Raw genomic sequence first — 17,855 nt, 5'->3', positions numbered from 1 at the left:
AGGTATTTTATATTATTTGTGACTATTGTNAAGGGTGTTGTTTCCCTAATTTCTTTCTCATCCCGTCTGTCCTTCGTGTAGAGGACTGATTATTCACACACTCTTAAACATAGATGCAGAGACACACATGTTCACACACTCTTAAAATCCCAAACCAGAAAATATAATATATACACAAAGGGCCTGTAAGGTTAAAAAAAAATTAAAATGCTTCCTGACTTAACATTACAAGTCAAAGAACCTCCAAAGATGCCTTCTTTGGAATGAGCTCTTTAATGTTGCCTGACCATCTACTGCTGAGCATTGAGCCTACCCTCTAGAATAATTTCCCCAGTGAGACTCCCTTGGAGAAAACTAACTTTTCATTTGGAAGTTGCTATCAATTGGAGATAGCTTCTCAGTTAGGGATAAGGCGTGTGTCCACTTCTTATTACAGCTCTAGGACCTTATGTGGTACAGACCTGTGTAGGCCCCGTGCCTGTTGTCACAGGCTCGGTGAGTTCATGTATATCCCAGCCCTGTTGTGACTAGAAGGTCTTGATTCCTTGGTGTCCTCCATCCCCTCTGGGTCTTACCCTCTTTAGGCCTCTTCTTCTCCAGAGTCCCCTGTTCCCTGAGGGGAGGGATTTGATGGACACCTCCTTACAGGGCTGAGCATTCCTGTGCTCACTCTGTATGTTGTCTGGTTGTAGGTCTCTGTATTTGTTTCTGTCTGGAGGAGGAAGCTTCTCTGATGATGGCTGAGCCAGGCATGGACCTATGAGTATAGTGAGTGTCATTAGGAGTCGTTTCATTTTTACATTCCATTAGCAGAACAGTAGTATTTGATTTTCTTCTAGATCTCTGGCCTATTTAATCTCAGATTCTTGGCCACGCAAAAAGCACTGGATATGGGTTCTATCTCTTGGACTAGGCCTTAACTCAAAGCAGGTATTGGTTGATTTGTGTCATTGTTACACCAGTATATCTTGAGGCAGGTCCCTCTTGTAGATCAAAAGGCTTGTAACTGATTTGGTGTTTACCTTTCTCCTTTGATAGCATGTGAATGAATACCTTCCAGTATCCTGAATACTTAGTCCATAGGGATGCAGGCTCTAGGTTGACACCAGCTCAGCTTCTCTGTTTTCAGTGAGTTGTCTAGGTATTGTATTGAGCCACTGGTAGCCTCATTGATAGCCTGGATTGTTTGGTGATTCCCATGGGAAGAACCTGATTAGCTTTAACCCATTCCTGGTGTTGGAAGCTCCATTTGGTAATGAGAGATGTCCAGTTGGGGCTCTGTTCCCCTTGCTATATGGCCATTTCATTTAGATTGTCGTGTTTGTGTGTGTGTGTGTGTGTGTGTGTGTGTGTGTGTGCAGCTTCTACTGTATTAGGTTTTCATATAATCTTTCAAATGGCTCTTAGTTTACCTGTCTGTCACTGTATTCCCTCCCCCGCCCCTATTTTCATCCCCTTTCCTGTCTGGTCTTCTTATTACAATCTTCCCTTTTTGTCTGTCCAAAGCTATCTATTCTATTTATCCTCCTAGAGAGATCCTTCTCTCCATCTGTCCCTTATTCTCTACCTAGTCTCTGGTTCTATGAATTGTAGCTTGCTTGTCAATGACTTCACAACTAACACCTACATATAAGTGAATACATACTATATTTGTCCTTCTGTGTCTTAAGTTACCTCATTCAGGATGCTTTTTTAAATTCCATTTATTTATCTGAGGATTTCATGATTTTATTTTTTAATGGCTGAATAATATTCCATTGTATAAAAGTACCACATTTTTTTCTTCATTAATGACAGCTATCTAGGTTGTTTCTAATTTCTGGCTAGTATATATGGAGCAACAATGAACATGATTAAGCAGGTGTCTGTGGTAGGATCCTTTGAGTATATACCTAAGAGTGGTATGGCTGGGGATTGAAGTAGATCAAGTCCCATCTTTCTGAAGGACACTGATTTCTACAGTGGCTGTACACTTCCACCAGCAATGTGTATTCTCATCAGCCCGAGCTGTCTTCTTTTTCCACCATTGATCTTAGTCAGTCTTATTGGGATGAGTGACCCAAATCATTGAAATCTCATAGTAGTTTTGATTTTCATTTCCTTGAGGACCAAGATTGATGAACATTTTATTAAGTGCTTCTCAGCTTTTTACAGTTCCTCTTTTGAGAATTCTGTTTAGATCCGTACCCCGTTTTTAATGAGATTATTTGTTTTCTTGATGTCTGTTTTTGTGTTCTTTATGTAGTCTGGATATTAGCCCTCTCTCAGATATGTAGTTAAAAAAAAAAAAAACGCAAAAAAGAAACAAAAAAGCTTTTCCTATTCTATACCTTGATGCTTTCTCCAAATGATTTCTCCAAATTTTGATTTTAATTTTAAAAGTTTTAACCTGTGGATGGCAATGCATATCTATAATCCCAGCAGCCACACAGGAGGTAGAGACAGGGAAATTTAACACATCAAGGTAAATTTTCAGATACATGGGACCCTATATTAAATACAAACAAGAAAAACATTTTGTCCCTCAACCTTTAAAATTAAATCTGATGTTTTTGTACACAGAGCATCTTTTGCATGTAGTTTGGATGTCCTAGTTAAATCAGATGAAAGTGTTTTAAAAGTAAAGTTTAGATACGTGCAATAGCAAACCATGAAGAAATCCCTGTACCATCCTCATGTTTGACAGTGCCTATTCCTAGTATCCCCTAATCTTCTAGAAAGGCCCATCCCTCTGGGCTGCTCTCAGGACTGTACAGCAGATGTGTAATCTCAGGACGTTCCCTTTCTCCATTCCCCAACCTCATATCTGTAATTGGTGTGCTCTAGTATAGCTTTAGAATTTACTGAGGTAGGAAAGTATTGATTGCAGAGATTAGCTGAGTAGCTAAATGTGTGTATAAAACACTCTGGAGATAGGAGTGCTGGAAACAGTATCCCTAAAAGGAACACAAAACCAGAATGAGTGAAAACCCTTTCTGTTACAGATCTTTTGTAGAAACCCTAAAGAAGTGATTCATGTAATTTATTGACCCAGAAAGAAATAAGGCTATCAAGGGAAGCATGTTGAAGCAGTACCATGACCTGACTGAGATTTTGATATAAATAATCTATCTATATTTAGGGAAAATTTACAGCAGACATTAATGCGTTTTTGGGGGGGTAATTAGAGTGATAAATGGATACAGATCTTTTAAAAATACTATATGTTACATGTATGCTTATCATTTTAAAAACTCATTTTCTCTGAATTTTCTGATTTTTTTTTTTTTAATAATGGATACAGTTTAGTTTTATATTAAAAAATGCTGATACTTTCCGGCTTTTAAGCCCAAAGAAATTGTTTCAAGGAAGTTATTATTGGTATACCTATGTTGCTAACTTGAAGTAGACTGTACTGTAATGATTTTACTCTAACTGCTGCAGGATGCTTCAGGTCTGTCACTCAGCATTTATACTGCATTTGAAGGAAGGAGGTTTCTGTTAAACTGAAGATATTTTGCCTTTTAGCAGTGTGCAGTGCTTGAGCTCCCTTGGGATAGGTGATTCTGCAGTGACTGGTTCTTTTTCTGCAAAGTGTAAGATTTCTAGACACTGTAAACTGGAAGCACTGAACATCCTCTGATGCTCTACAGCACAAAGATTTGTGGGAAGTGGGCAAAAGATAACTTTTGTTCATTTATTTATTTTTTTAATTTTAAGATATTTGGTACCTTTTCATGCATTGCTGTATATTGAGTAAGATTTATTAAGGCATGTTCCTCTCTTTTTCACTGAATTTCTCATGCTTTCAAAGTAACATCTGTTTTATAATACTTGAATGTTAAAAAATTAATTAAATTTAATCACCACAATTTGCATGTGTCTGTAGTTAGTATTTGAAACTTTCCCTTTGTTGTTTCTCAGGTAAGCGCAAAGCACTGAAGTTGAATTTTGCAAATCCACCCGTCAAATCGACAGCACGGTTTACTCTGAATCCTAATACTACAGGAGTCCAGAACCCACACATGTGAGTACTCCCAGTGACTAAATGCAGGGCTTTCTGGCTGCTTTTATGCAAAGCAAGGCACTGATATCTGATATTTCTGTTTTCTTAAGATACTTTAAAATGTTACTCTTTGAACTTAAATAGAGAGTTACTGATTCGGTACTCTTAAGTTGATAAACACAATTTTCTTCTTTAAATGTTTACTTGGGAAAATAGTGCCAAAGGCCCAGGCTCGCTTAATTTTTTTACATTAACTTGGGGTATCAGGTAAAGTTCAGGTTGTGTCTAGGAATGCAGCTGTCTTCTCACTTTCGCCCCCCGCCCCCACTGTCCACTTAGCAGGAATGTAGATTCTTTTTCCTTGAAAACTCATGTGGCAAATCAAAGTTGTGTTCAAGTTAGTATACACATGTCATGTCATCTGTTATTAGTTAATATTTTAAATAAAAAGATAGCTATGATAGTGTATCTTACAGAAAATAGTAGAAATGTGTTAGTTGATTTTAACTAATAGCTTGAGAACAATAGTTTCCTGAACTATTATTCAGTCTAAGTGATGTGGTATATTAAATAGTAATCTCTTTCCCCAGCCTTTCCTGAGCATGGCAGCCAGGGGCTTGACTTCTATTCCTGTGTGTATTCATCTAGTCCTAGTACTAAGATGGGAAGAACAAGCAGTGGATTTTATAGGAACAGGGCTGGGAACAGAGTATCTTATGTTTTAAAACTAATTTCTTAATGCCTGCATTCAGGCTTTATTACACTTCAGATATTTCTAGTGTTCTCAAAGAGACATGGCCATTGCTTCCTCTCTTTTGAACTTAGGTATACCTTGTATTTGCAAACAGTAACAAGTGGGTGCACTGTTACCTTTGCAGGAATGACCAAAATACTTTATTTTTGCAGTAGTAATGTGTACAGGTGAGGAGTGTGTGTGTGTGTGTGTGTGTGTGTGTGTGTGTGTGTATATATATGGTTTCATAAGTAACCTTAGAATGAAGGATACCTTATTTGTCTGGGAAAGCTATCTACTCATAGTTAAGTTTTCATAAGAGCTCAGTGGGAGAGGATGTGCCTAGTTCTTCTGGGAATAGATGCTCCATGGAGGTGCTCCCTTTCTCCCAGGAGAAGGGGAGGGGACAATATGGGGGGAGGAGGGAGAGGGCTGTGAGTCTTAGTCTTTTTACTTTTGAAACATGAAGCAGGGCTTATATTGAGCAAGAAAACCAAGTACCTAACCAGGCAATACTCTAGCAGTAAGCAGTGTTCTTTCCTCATTTTCTAGCATTTTGGTGAAAATAAATCCAAGGTGAATCTATAAGCATAGTCCATTTTACTATTCTGGTTACCAGCTGACCACATGCTTGATATGTAAAGCAAGAGAGTGGAAGACCTACTCCCCTCCTTCCTTTTCCCCTTTCCTTCTTTCCTCTTTCCATATGATCCTTGGAGGATAAAGAGATCACCTCTTTAGGATATACTAGGCTTTAATTACCATAAATTAAAACTATATATTTCTAGCATGTGAAAAATTAGTCATATACTAGATACCCTTGTACGTTTAACAGCTGTTAATGTTTTGATTTTTGGCTCATAAAATGAAGAGCTGTATAAACCCAAAGAATGTAAAGAAAAATAGGTTAAAGGGGAAAAAAATCCAACCCCTTTCTATATTTCTGTCAGTTTCATTATACCAGACACTCTTAAGTCTTTCACACACTTCAGGGGCTATTCTTGGAAATCTAGCAGACTTGTGCTAAGATCCTATTCAGTGTAAACTGGAGAAGTAGAAGTAGCTACTCTATTGTTACGTTCTGTGCCTTTATCATGGTGAGTAATGGTTGACGATCTTGGAACAAAACTGTTTAAAGTGTGCACAGCACAGATATTGCTACAACACACTACAGTCATTCAATAGGGAGAAACCAAGTTTAAAAGTTAACTTGGAAATGGGGGCAAGAGAGATGGCTCAGCCGTTAAGAGCACAGATTGCTCTTTCAGAGGACTCTGGCTTAATTCCCACCATATGCATGGCGTTTCACAGTCATCTGAAACTCTAGTGCCATGGAATCCGACACCCTCATCTGGCCTCTGTGGGTACTGGGTGTACATACATACATGCAGATGAAATACACATAGAACATACATACTGTACTTTTAAATTAACTTAAATAAATGAGTTGATATGTTTGGAGCTTAATCACTGGAAGCTACATTTTAAATTTAGAACCTTTGTTGAGACCAATGCCTCATTTATCTTTGTTTGAAATATTAGAAAAAAGATTCCATTTTAAAGTCCTATTTTAATCACCAATATTCTGCATTCTGTAATGCACTTCTTCAGTAAAGCTTCACTGAAAAAGCCTTTTAATCCTGAGTAAATTGTAGCAACTTTGTCTTCCACTGTAGTTCAGACTGGCCTCTAAATGACAGTATTCCTCCTGCTTCAGCTCCCTGAGTACCGAGATTGTAGGCATGGCCTGGGAAACTGTTGTTGTTAACCTTGTCTGTAGATATGAGCCATAGGTGGAAACTAAGTGCTGGTTTTTATCCACTATTATCACTAATGCAGGCCTGTAAATCGCTCGACTGTGGTGTGCAGTCCAAGCCTGATTTAGAATACCAATGTTTTCTATTTCATTTGGTGAATTGAGGGAGAGAGTGAGAAAGGTGAAGAGTTTGGTGGGAGGAGGGAGAGAATTAATTTCTTTTGGAAGTATTTTCTTTACTTCTTGTTCAAAGTTGAAAGTCTGAAAGACAAAGAACTTCTTAGCTGCAGGTGGGAGAAGCTCTGTCTGCATTCCTCAAGCAGCCCAAGGACACCTCTGATCTCCCCTAGTCTGTCTCTGTCTTCCTCCCTCTTTAATAGGCAGAGAGTAGATTCTGTTGTGGAAGGAAGGTTTAATGCATGAGATTCAAACTGGGAAAAAGGTAAGCTTTATCTCTATCCTAGACTTTTACTGTGTTTTTCTCTCTCCTGTGCTAGTAGTGCCCTTGGTATAGTTCCTCCAGCCCTTCTTTCCTGAAGCAAAGAGGGCTCATGCTTGCTTGACATCATCCAGGGCTCTGTGACTTCTGATGTCTTAGGGATTTAAATAGGCTTTGGGATTGACCCCATCTTGAACCTCCCTGATGCTTCCTGTATTTGATCTTCTGTAGTGACAACCAAGCTCTATGGCGCATATATATATATATATATATATATATATATATATATATATATATGTATGTATGTATGTATGTATGTATATGTATATGTATATGTATATGTATATGTATATGTATATGTATATGTATATGTATATGTGTANTATATATGTATGTATGTATGTATGTATGTATATGTATATGTATATGTATATGTATATGTATATGTATATGTATATGTATATGTATATGTGTATATATACATACACACACACTATAGTTAAGGATATGTACATGATTAACTAAGACACTCTTGTAATAGTCCAAATAAAAAGTGAAGCCGGTTAGAGTCTATACATAAGACTTTAGAGATCAGTTGGGTTACATCGAGAAGATCCTCAATTGATTAGGACCAAATCAAGAAAATATCTTAAATACTTAGTTTAGACTATTAAATTTAAAGAAACCTGGCTAGATGCTTATATTACTCATAAAAATTATAACTTTAAACAAGTAGGAAATTTGAACGATCTTTTTTCTTAAATAAGGTATATTTTTTACATTTGTATGATCTATTTTAAATTGCTTATTAGCAAAATGTAACACAGGAATACTTAATTTCAGGTGTTTTCCTTCATAGGTACCTAATAAAAATAATAATGCATTTCTACATTGGCTAACACAGTTAAAGAATACCAATTAGCTTTATTAATGTAAAGAAACAAAGTGATATGATTAAAAATATTCCTATCTACTACAAAAATTACTATCTACTTACAAAACAGTTATTATTTTTGATTTAGGGCCACTAATATTTATAGAATACCTTGTATTTTTTAGGTTCTTAGACACCTTTGTTACATTATAGAACTATCAGAAACATCCCTTTTATTTAACAACAACAAAACAAAAACAAAAGGATTGTACTCAGTACCACAGGCAGTCCCGTACCCAGGGAACATGTCACCCCTTCTTCACAGGTGTCCTAGAGCTATAGTCTTTAGTTACAAATTTACTTCTCTTAAATTCTATATGGATACAGACAGTATTCTTTCTTTCTTTCTTTCTTTCTTTCTTTCTTTCTTTCTTTCTTTCTTTCTTTCTTTCTTTCTTTCTTTCTTTCGGTTTTTCGAGACAGAGTTTCTCTGTATAGCTCTGGCTGTCCTGGAACTCACTCTGTAGACCAGGCTGGCCTCGAACTCAGAAAGCCGCCTTCCTCTGCCTCCCAAGTGCTGGGATTAAAGGCATGCACCACCACTGCCTGGCAGTATTTTTATTTATATCATCACCAATTCTCTTTGCATAAAGTCATAACTACTTAATTATAATTTCTTCCCTATAAGTTTATTAAAATATATGTAGGAGGGGATGCATAATTTTATGTATTATACTGTTATTTATATGTAAAAATGATAGAAATATACTTTAAAAATCATACATATTTAATAGATATAAAACTATGATTTCTAAAATATATTTAAGATTAAACCTTTTTGTTTATATAGTTTTATAAATACAGGATGTTCAGGCATTTAAATGACTGAATTAGAATGGTGAGCTATATATACACATATGTTAAAAGTAAACTTTTCTGACAGCTTGAGTTCAGCTGAAGTAGAATACTAATAGTATTTTCTTTTACATTATAGGTACAGAATTAAAGTCAAATGGTTACACAGCAAAAAAGATATTGAGAGTAATCTGATAGTTAATATTAAATTCTAGACAATTTCTACAGCATAAGTACTTATTATCTTATAGGAAATTTGTTCTGAGCAAAGTATCTTCAAAGAAAGGGAAGGAATTACAAAGAAACAGACTAAGAGTGATAAAGTAAGTGCCCTTATTTTGCAGATTAGGGACTGGGTCTCCCCTCTTGCCTCCATGACTGGGGACTGACCCCCAAAGCCTTACACAAGCCAGGAAGTCCCATATCACCACGATCTATTCCCAGCCCTCTGAGGGCCAAGATACTGGCTTGTTCAATTCATATGTCAATGGCAGAAGCAGGACTGATGCAGCCTGGGAATTTTTGACTGTGGTTTTGTTCTGTTATTTTTATAAGTTTTACTGTTTTAGCTACAGTTAGGAAAACTATCAAGTGATGAAACCATTTCTTCAATCAAACACCTCTTCTAGTTTCCACTATTACAGTGAATATTATAAGGATAGGATGTTGTTTGCAATAGTAGACCTTTATCTACTGGGCAAAGTTCATTTCATATATGATTTTGATTTACTTGGAAAAAGCTTATACAAAACCATAACTGCAAATGTTTTGAAACGGTTCTCTATTGTCTTGACATTCTCTTCACATAGCAAGTTCTCCTGTTGTAGCTGGCTCATAAAAGTTTCTAAAGTCTCCAGTCTTGTTAGAGATTGTTGTTTTTATAGCTCAAGAGTGACCTTTGAATGTAGGGTAGAGACTTGCCAAAGATGTTCCTTATCTATCAGTGTCTTGTCTGCACTATGAATGTTCAGTTTGTAAAATTTCTGCACTGTGGTTTACATCCTTATTTAAGGAGTCTTCAAAGTCTGCATCTTCCACTTCCATGACTTACTTTGGGGCTGGCATGAAGAATTAACTTCAGGGTTTGAATATTCTGTGGGAATGAAAACGGCAATTATAGATTTGTTATTTGTGTTTAATTTTCAACTGTGCTCAAGAGGAATGAATTTTTCTGGCCTGACACAGTTTCTGTGTAATTATTTGTAAAGTTTGGATTAGCAAGGTGATTGGTAATGATATTTGAAGTTTCAAAGTGACCATTTCAGAATTTAGATTCCTAGAAGATGCACAAAACCCAGCTACACCTAAATCTTGATTTACTGATGTTTTCAAAAAAGTATCTTGTTTAAGGGTTATTTTGTTACTTTGTATATTCTGCTCTTAGAGATGGTGGCTTCACAGGGAAGGTGAGTCAAGTAATTGTGTGTGTTCAGGTGGTGCATCTGTGTTATCTGGATCTTTATTTGATACAAATGATTCTTTTGACTCAACTTTTAGGCATACTTACCCCCTCTCCCTCCTCCTCCCCCTCCCCCTCTCTCTCAGCATTTTTTTCCTTGACAGTCTTTAGGCAGTGAAAATATTTTTGGAATTGCAGTTTGCTATAGAAAGTAATACCCTATCTGATGTCAACAGTCAGGACTAAAAGGTCTCTGTCTGGGAACTGATATTTATTGGAAGTCCCAGAGCCACTTTTCAAATCCTATCATATAGAGGAAACAAAAAATCAAAAACCCCCGCTCTCAGTCTTTATTGTCACTATGGTTCTCACACTAAATTGCTGAGCAGTGGGCATCACATACATCTGATGACCCAGCCTCATGGGCCCAGGTAGCTTCTAGTTCTTCTCTAGTTCTCTAGTGCCATCTCCTTTGCTAGTTTCTTTTACATTGTGAGCTCGACTCTCACAAATGTCTGCTTCTGTTGTTTACTAGTGTTAGAAGAACAAAGGGAAAATACAGCATGTGTCTTTAGAAGTCATCATTAAAAGATAAAAGGCTTTGAAACATTTGAGTGAAGGAATTATACTCCTGTTAAGCTGATATCTGGGTACTTTTTGTGATTGTAAAGAGTTTAAAAATGATTTTTAATTCAGTATGTAGCCCAGGCTGGCTTTAAACTCCTGTTTTAGCTACCTAAGTGCATGGATTCTGGCAGTATGTATATCATGAAGCCTAGCCCTACATGTTTCTTAGTCAGATCCCCCTCCCCATCTCCAGAAATGGATGGGAGTTAAACTCAATCTGAAAAATTACAAAATCTTAAAGAGTGAGAAAATGAACCATAAGGATACTATTACTGAGCATCTTACAGCCTAGGAAAATGCAGTCTCTTTAGAAGATTAATGAGTAACATTGAAGGAGTGAATTCAAGTGTTCAAATAAGTGGAAGAAAGGAGATAATAAAAGTAGCAGAACGCTAGGCCATATGTAGTGGATGAATAGTAGAGAATATTCAACCTTTTCAAAAGTTGTTCCTGGAAACTAAGAGCTATGATATATACCTAGGATAGACAGACAGACAGGCAGGTAGGCAGGCAGATGGGCAGGCAAAGAGAGAGAAAGAGGGAGAAAGAGAGAGACAGAAACACAGAGAGAGAGAGAGAGACAGAGTAAGAGTTAGAGAGCGAGCAAGTAGCAGCTGCTCATGGAATAAGCCTGTAGATCTACTACTTGTTACTTGGAAGCACAAGAAAAGAGAATTTAGAATTCCAGGCCAGCCTGAGCTAAATGGAAAGATGCCCCCTCCCAACAAAGAAGGAAATGAAAAAGAACACCAAGCTACCATTGTAAAAAAGGAAAGAGGGGCTATATACACAAAAACACAGAAATACAGTCAGTAATTTATCTCAAGAAATTTGGCAAATTGAGTTAGTTTGTAACTAAATAACAAAAGCTTACTCAAGAAGCTCCTCATCTGATAACAAGTTGAATTTACATTTTAGCATTCTCATATAGGAAATGTGGGACCTTGGTGGTTTTTCTGTACCTGACAGCAAATATAAAAGGAAAGAGCTGTGGGCACAGTAAAGTATAGTAGCTGGTAGTGATCCTGCCTAATGTGTGTGAGCCCCTGGGGAAACAAACAACAGGAATAAAAGACAAGAGGAAATAATATTAAGTGTACAGAACTCTTTAGACAATGAAGGAACATTTTTCAACTCATACTTGGAAGTCAGCATAGCATTGACAGAAACTAGACAAAGACATTAAAAAGCAAAGGAGACCACAGAATTCCATTGTTAATAAACATATACTTGGAAATCCTTATGAACAGTACTTTGGATTAATCTTGGTTAGATATTTGATCCTTATAATTCACTGTATCAATAAACTAAGGGAGAAAAAATATGTGGGCTTTCAATAGGTACAGAATAATATTTGACAACATTTATTATCAAAAACATTCCATTAAACTAAGAGGGGTGGTTCCTGACTCATTGGTGGCATCTAAGGAAATGCTTTTACTATGGATAGTATACTTAGTGATGAAAGACTCAGTGCTGTATCTGTGATTGGTGACAAAACAGAAAACTTAAGAATGGATGGCAAACCAGCCTTTTTTCGACAGGTGTTTTAATTGCATATGTAGAAAATCAATATTGATCCAGAAAAATTACTAAAATTATTAAGTGACTTTAGCAAAGGATAATCAGTTCTTTTTGTAAATACCTAGAGAGATTTGACAAACATACCACAAGCAAAAATAACCTCTTGGAAAGTGAAGTTCCAGAATGATTATAGTAGCTTAAAAAGTACAAAATAGTTATTGATACAGTTAAAGAAAATACGATGAGACCGACATATTAATTACTGGGGGGACATGAAAGACTTGAATACATGAGTAAGATGCCCTCTTCTGCCTAAGTTGTGTAGCTCAGTGATTGAGTACTTACCTTGTATGTCCCAAGCCCCTCAAGCCCACGGCTGTATACGGGCACACATACACATGCACAAAGACAGTGGCTTATTCCTGTATTGGAAAGTACAGTGTTATTGAGGTACCTGTTCTTATCTCACTCATTTATTAATTCAACTCAGGAATATCTTAGGCACCTTAACACACACACACACACACACACACACACACACACACACACACACCCCACACTAACACAAATGCATACTGACATTTTGATTGTATAATTTATGTGGAAATACAAAGGAAGTAGAATAGTAAAAATACTTTTGTAAAAAGCAATGAAGATACAACAGCTAAAGTCTTATAGAAGAATTGTATATAAGATGGAATAAGAAGTGTAGCATATGAGCACACATGTACAGTGTTAATTTTTGTCTAAGATCTCTGTACAATTTTGCATATAGGCTAGACCTTTTATGATGATTGAACAGACTGGGGTGAGATCTGTAACAGAGTGAACCCATTTCCTAATTCACAACATGTGCTTGAAATAAAGCATTGTCCTTAAAGGGTAAAGTAGAAATTCCATCCAACTTGTAAAGGAAACCATCTTAATGTATTTATCTGGCATAGACAAATACTTAGTTAATAGTACAGAAGAACATAGTATAAATTGCTACTTCATTGAAGATAATGTTTCTACTTACTAGAAGTTTCTTAGGAAATTGTATAGGCCAGTCATGCAGTGAGAAAATACTCTGGATTTACCTGACAAAAGACTTTCAGATATACAATGAACTATTAACAACTCAGAACAATCCTGCTAAATGGGTTTTGGATTTAAGTGGACTTTTCACAAAGAAACTTAGGAATAGTCAATTAATGCATGGAAGGCATGTTTAACATTAGTAAGTAGAGTCAGATAAAATTGAGAATGATATTACTAACCTGCCAGAAGGGCCCAAACTTAAAAGGATACATAATGGTATCAGAATCCACATATTGCAGAGGGAATAGACAAGGGCTCAACTACTTTAGAAAGACCCTTAATAGTTTCTTATGAGTTAAAACATGACCTAGCATCGTATCATTGCCCAGCATGAAAATGTTTTTATGAAAATTTGCATTTGAACAGTCATAGAAACTGTTCATCGTGGTTCTACAAAAAACAAAACAAAAACGAAACACAAATGTCTATTCATGGGAGGATGAATGAATAAACTGTGTCTTACTAGAATGCAATCGGAATTACTGATCCACATAAGCACATGTGAGTCCAGAAATGCTGAGACACAGCCAGGCACTAAGAACACATGTTGTTTCTTCATCTGTCTGAGATTGCAGAGTGGCCAAGGCTGAAGTTGATGGGGGTGGCTGAGATGAGAATAGTCTTGTCTTGTGGAGACTAACAAGAATGGCACAAGGAGCAACCTAGGGATCAGCTTTTCTGTCTTGTTAAATCTTGCAAGGCTAAGTGTGTATGAATTTGCCAAAACCTAATGGTTGTGATGTGGGTAATTCACTACATGTAAATGATATTGTATTAAAGAAACAGAATAGTAAAGATATATGGATAGATTATTTATTCTTTCTCAATATTAATAGTGATTTTCTGTCCTTTTTTTCAAAGCACACATGCATTTCAGCAGTCATAATACTTGGTGATAATTATATGAACACAGGTGTTGGTTAAATTCACTTCTTATGCCAGTGGAGAAGTATGTGACAAATGTTATTTCTGCTCATTCAATTTCTTTTGCTAGAATGCTTGAAAGAAACCTAGAATGATTCAGTTAGTTAACTTATGTAGCAGTGCTAGTGATTTTATCCTTAAAACTGCTGTCATAGTAAGGTTTCTATTTTTGGTCAGACCCCAACTATAGAGGGATTTGTTTGTGAAAATTTTATTTAGTTAATTTTTATGCCTGTATGTATGAGTGCCTGTGTGAGTTTATGTGCACTATATGTACTCTGGTGCCTATGAAGGGCAGAAGAGGGTGTTGGATCTCCTAGAACTGGAATTATAGGTGGTAGCTATCTGATGTAGGTGTTGGCACCCAAACAAAGGCTCTGTGCAAGAGCATTAAGCATTCTTAGTCACTGAACCATCTCTTTAGTCTGAGCAAAACTTAAAGAAATTGTTATCAAGTGTTATTTGATTCTCAGCCTACTCTGGAACATTTGTTGCACCATGCCAGTTATAGTGTACATCTGAGTAGTGGTTCCTTTAGATAACATTGGAGACTTGTCTTTAGTGTGCTTTCAAAAGAGTATTTTTGAAGTCAGATATGCTATCATGCCTTAGTCCCAGCTACTAAGAAAGCCAAAGAGGTAGTTCTCTTGTGCACAAGGGAAAGAGGCCAGCCTGGAAAGCATAGAGAGGCCCTATCTCAGTCAATAAACAAGCAAACATTTTCTTCTAATAGAGATCAGCAGAATCTTACCGTGTAGGCTGAACATTTTGTCTTTAAAAAATTAACACATGCTTCAGGTTAAGAGGATTCAGGTTGGCCAGTCATGGTGGCACATGCTTTCATCTCAGGACTTGGGAAGCAGAGGCAGGTAGAACTCTGTGAGTTTGAGGCTAGCCTGGTCTAAATAATCAGTTCTAGGACAGCCAGAGCTACATAGCGAGATCCTGTCTCAATAAACCAAGGGTGTGGAGGTGGAAAGAAAAAGGAAAAATAAGAGATTCATCGATCCAGAAAATTATAAAATAGTAAGTTTTGTGCATTTGCTACTTCTTTTCCAAGACAAGCCTAACTAATAAAACAAGAATCTATCTATCTATCTATCACATATACTTATAGAAAAATTAGTATATATGGAAATATATAGTCAACTTTTCACTGTGACAAAATATGTAATAGAAGTAACTTCAGAGGGAGGACTGACTTTGGCCTGTGCTGTCAGAGGGTCTTATTCCAGCTGTGCCAAGAGAGTGGTAAGAGTGACTCCATGTGGGCAGGAGTATGATGTAACTGGTCACACCCATGCATCTGAAAATAAGTCAGTGCAAAATTGGAGATTTAAAAAAGCATCGAATCATTAGGGTTTAGATGGTAAAGTTGCATATTAAGGTGGAACTTTATTTTGATGAGAAAAATGTACATAGGGCCAAACTCCAAAGAAATGTAATAGAGGCTGAAGGAGCTGGCAAAGAATAAGAAAAGATACTTGGGGGGTGGAAGATTGTGTGTGATGTCATAGAAGCCCAGCATTTACGAGGATGCAGTTGGAGAGGAATGGATTAGCAATGTATGATGCCAAGAGTCTTTAGTAGAATTCCTTAGATAGCATTTTAAGTGCTGTGATGGTTGAGGTGGAAACATACAGCTTAGGGCAGTTTCTTCACCTTCCTCTATGTGAAACAGCCCAGGGAAATGATTATATTGCTAAGCTTTGAGTACAGCTGGTAGAAGGTCAGCTCTTAGCAAATGCATTCCTGTAGCAGCAATATAAAACCATAAGTGTTTGCCTCATGCTCTTTAACATCACTCTTTTGATTGGTGAGGAAACATTTACCTTTCCATCTTAAATCAGTTTTGGCACAACTACTGCATATCTCTCTACTTTGTCCCTCCATCTTCCTTCCCATCCTTCCAAGAGACAGACTCTGACTCCTTAGCCCAGCCTGGCCGAGGGCTTTCAGCTCCCTACTACAGCCTCTTGAATGCTAGGGTTATAGGTACCACACTGCACCCGGCTTCTTACTACTTTCTTATTAAGAACATTAGAACGTGAGTACTTCTAATTGGATTGTTTGAGCAAATTTTTGGTGACCTTTCTTTCTTTTACGGCTTTTTAGATCTAGGCAAAGACTCTGATTTTGTTATTAGAGCCAGGAAGCAGTCAGTTTCCATGGTAACCGACAGGCTGAGTTTACTGTGGAAATTTCCGGAATTAACAGAGCTGCATTGCAGAAGGATGCATAGAGCAGTATTCATCTAGAGATCTTCACAGCGTATGCAGGGAGGAACAGTTGCTGTGCTATTGTTATGGGGATATGTGCATGTTTATTTTCTTGTCTAAGGAAGATTGACGTGTGTGTGTGTGTGTGTGTGTGTGTGTGTGTGTGTGTACACTCGTTGAGAGAGTTAAACAGCTTTGAGGCATTTCATACATCCTGACTTGGTAACCTGGAGCTTGCTTAAAGACAAAAAGGAAAATGTGGTTTGGAAAGGAGGATCTGCTTGGTGCCACTGGGAGAAAATTAGGTAAGTGAATCTCTTGGGGTGGGGGTGGGGTGGTAAGGAAATGAGGGAAGTACACCCACTTATGTCAACAGTGAATGGCTCTGAGGAAAGGCGGGCTTAGGCAGAAGATGGCTCTTGCTTTTTAAAGGAAAGGTGGTAGGCACCAGCATGTCTGAGAAATCAGATTTTTATTTTGAGCAAGAAGTCCATCAAGGTGATTACTATCACCTGCTAAAAGACAATAGCTAAGAGAGGCGCCCATGTGCTGATGAGGAGGTTTGCTGCACTAAGCACCTGCCTAAATGATAAGAAAGAAGGTTGTTAGAGCCTTAATCCTATTGATCTGGTGCTCAGGGTATTTAAGGAAAAAAAAAAAAAAAACAGTGAATTTTAAGATTAAATTCTGGAAATAAATCTCTGTAGGATTTTAGTAGACAGTTAGGGTTTCTTATGGTATAAAATAATAAATATAAAAGAGAAAAGGGATCTAAAAAAATATAGTGGTTTAGAGGCTTAAGTGATAGACAACATTTATGTCATGTTGTCAGTACACTGTATCTTCATGGCAGGTTCTTCTTGCAAATGAAGTTTGACTGGAACACAGTCAGTGATCTGGCTGCATGTTTACAATGGAGACTGTTTGCAAAGACCTTATTATGAAGCCTGAAGTAATTACTATCTGATGCTGTACAGAAAAGTTTGATACTCATAATGTATTCTCATGTCTGTTGTAACTAACTGTTGTGACAGCAATAGCAATTTATTCCATCACAGTACTAGAGGCCAGAAATCGAAAATTAAGGTGTTGGCTGGGCTGGGCTTCTTCTCCAGGCTCTAGAGAAGGCTCCCTCCCTCTCTGCTCCTCATGGTAATATTGAGCATTTCTGGCCCTGTCTCAGTGGTGTTGCAATCTCTTCTTTCATCTTCACTTTACCACCTTTCGTTTTTCTCTCTGTGTTTCCTTTAAGGAGAGCCATCATGCTTGAAATGTCTGAAAAATCATCCATGTGCATGAATAGTAAGATTCCTTTTTTTTTTTTTTTTTTTTTTTTTTTTAAGATAGGGCCTTAGGCTGGCCTAGAACTTGTTGTGTAGATCAGGCTGGCCTCAAACCTGTAGGTCCCCTTCCTGCCCAGTGCCACCAAGCCCAGCAATT

At 37.2% G+C, this 17,855-nt stretch overlaps 2 protein-coding genes across 8 annotated transcripts in view; one reads left to right on the top strand and one right to left on the bottom strand.

Annotated features, from left to right (window-relative positions):
• The window catches only part of Map2k4 (mitogen-activated protein kinase kinase 4), a 107,323-nt gene that overhangs the window by 31,603 nt on the left and 57,865 nt on the right, over positions 1 to 17,855 (top strand). For 4 of the 7 annotated variants that reach the window (XM_021212277.2, XM_021212278.2, XM_021212275.1 and 1 more), the window contains one exon: positions 3,904 to 4,006. Coding sequence is in view for 2 of the 7 variants with exons in the window: in XM_021212275.1 (XP_021067934.1) it covers positions 3,904 to 4,006 (103 nt within the window). In the remaining 5 variants the exon portion in view is untranslated. Of the gene's footprint in view, positions 1 to 3,903; positions 4,007 to 15,952; positions 16,721 to 17,667; positions 17,718 to 17,855 lie in introns of those variants that run through there. The other 3 variants (XM_029545694.1, XM_029545695.1, XM_029545696.1) reach the window with 3 other exon arrangements.
• On the bottom strand, positions 9,347 to 13,484 carry Thap5 (THAP domain containing 5). Its single transcript, XM_021211526.1, is given in 7 exon segments — positions 9,347 to 9,586; positions 9,588 to 9,712; positions 9,715 to 9,786; positions 9,789 to 9,896; positions 10,189 to 10,254; positions 10,257 to 10,344; positions 13,452 to 13,484. Coding segments are annotated over 7 exon segments (732 nt in total).

The sequence above is a fragment of the Mus pahari genome, chromosome 14, assembly GCF_900095145.1.
Source record: "Mus pahari chromosome 14, PAHARI_EIJ_v1.1, whole genome shotgun sequence".
In the NCBI taxonomy this organism is placed as follows: Eukaryota; Metazoa; Chordata; class Mammalia; order Rodentia; family Muridae; genus Mus; species Mus pahari.
The sequence above is the reverse complement of the archived record's forward strand: the minus strand, read 5'-3'. Positions and strand labels throughout refer to the sequence as shown.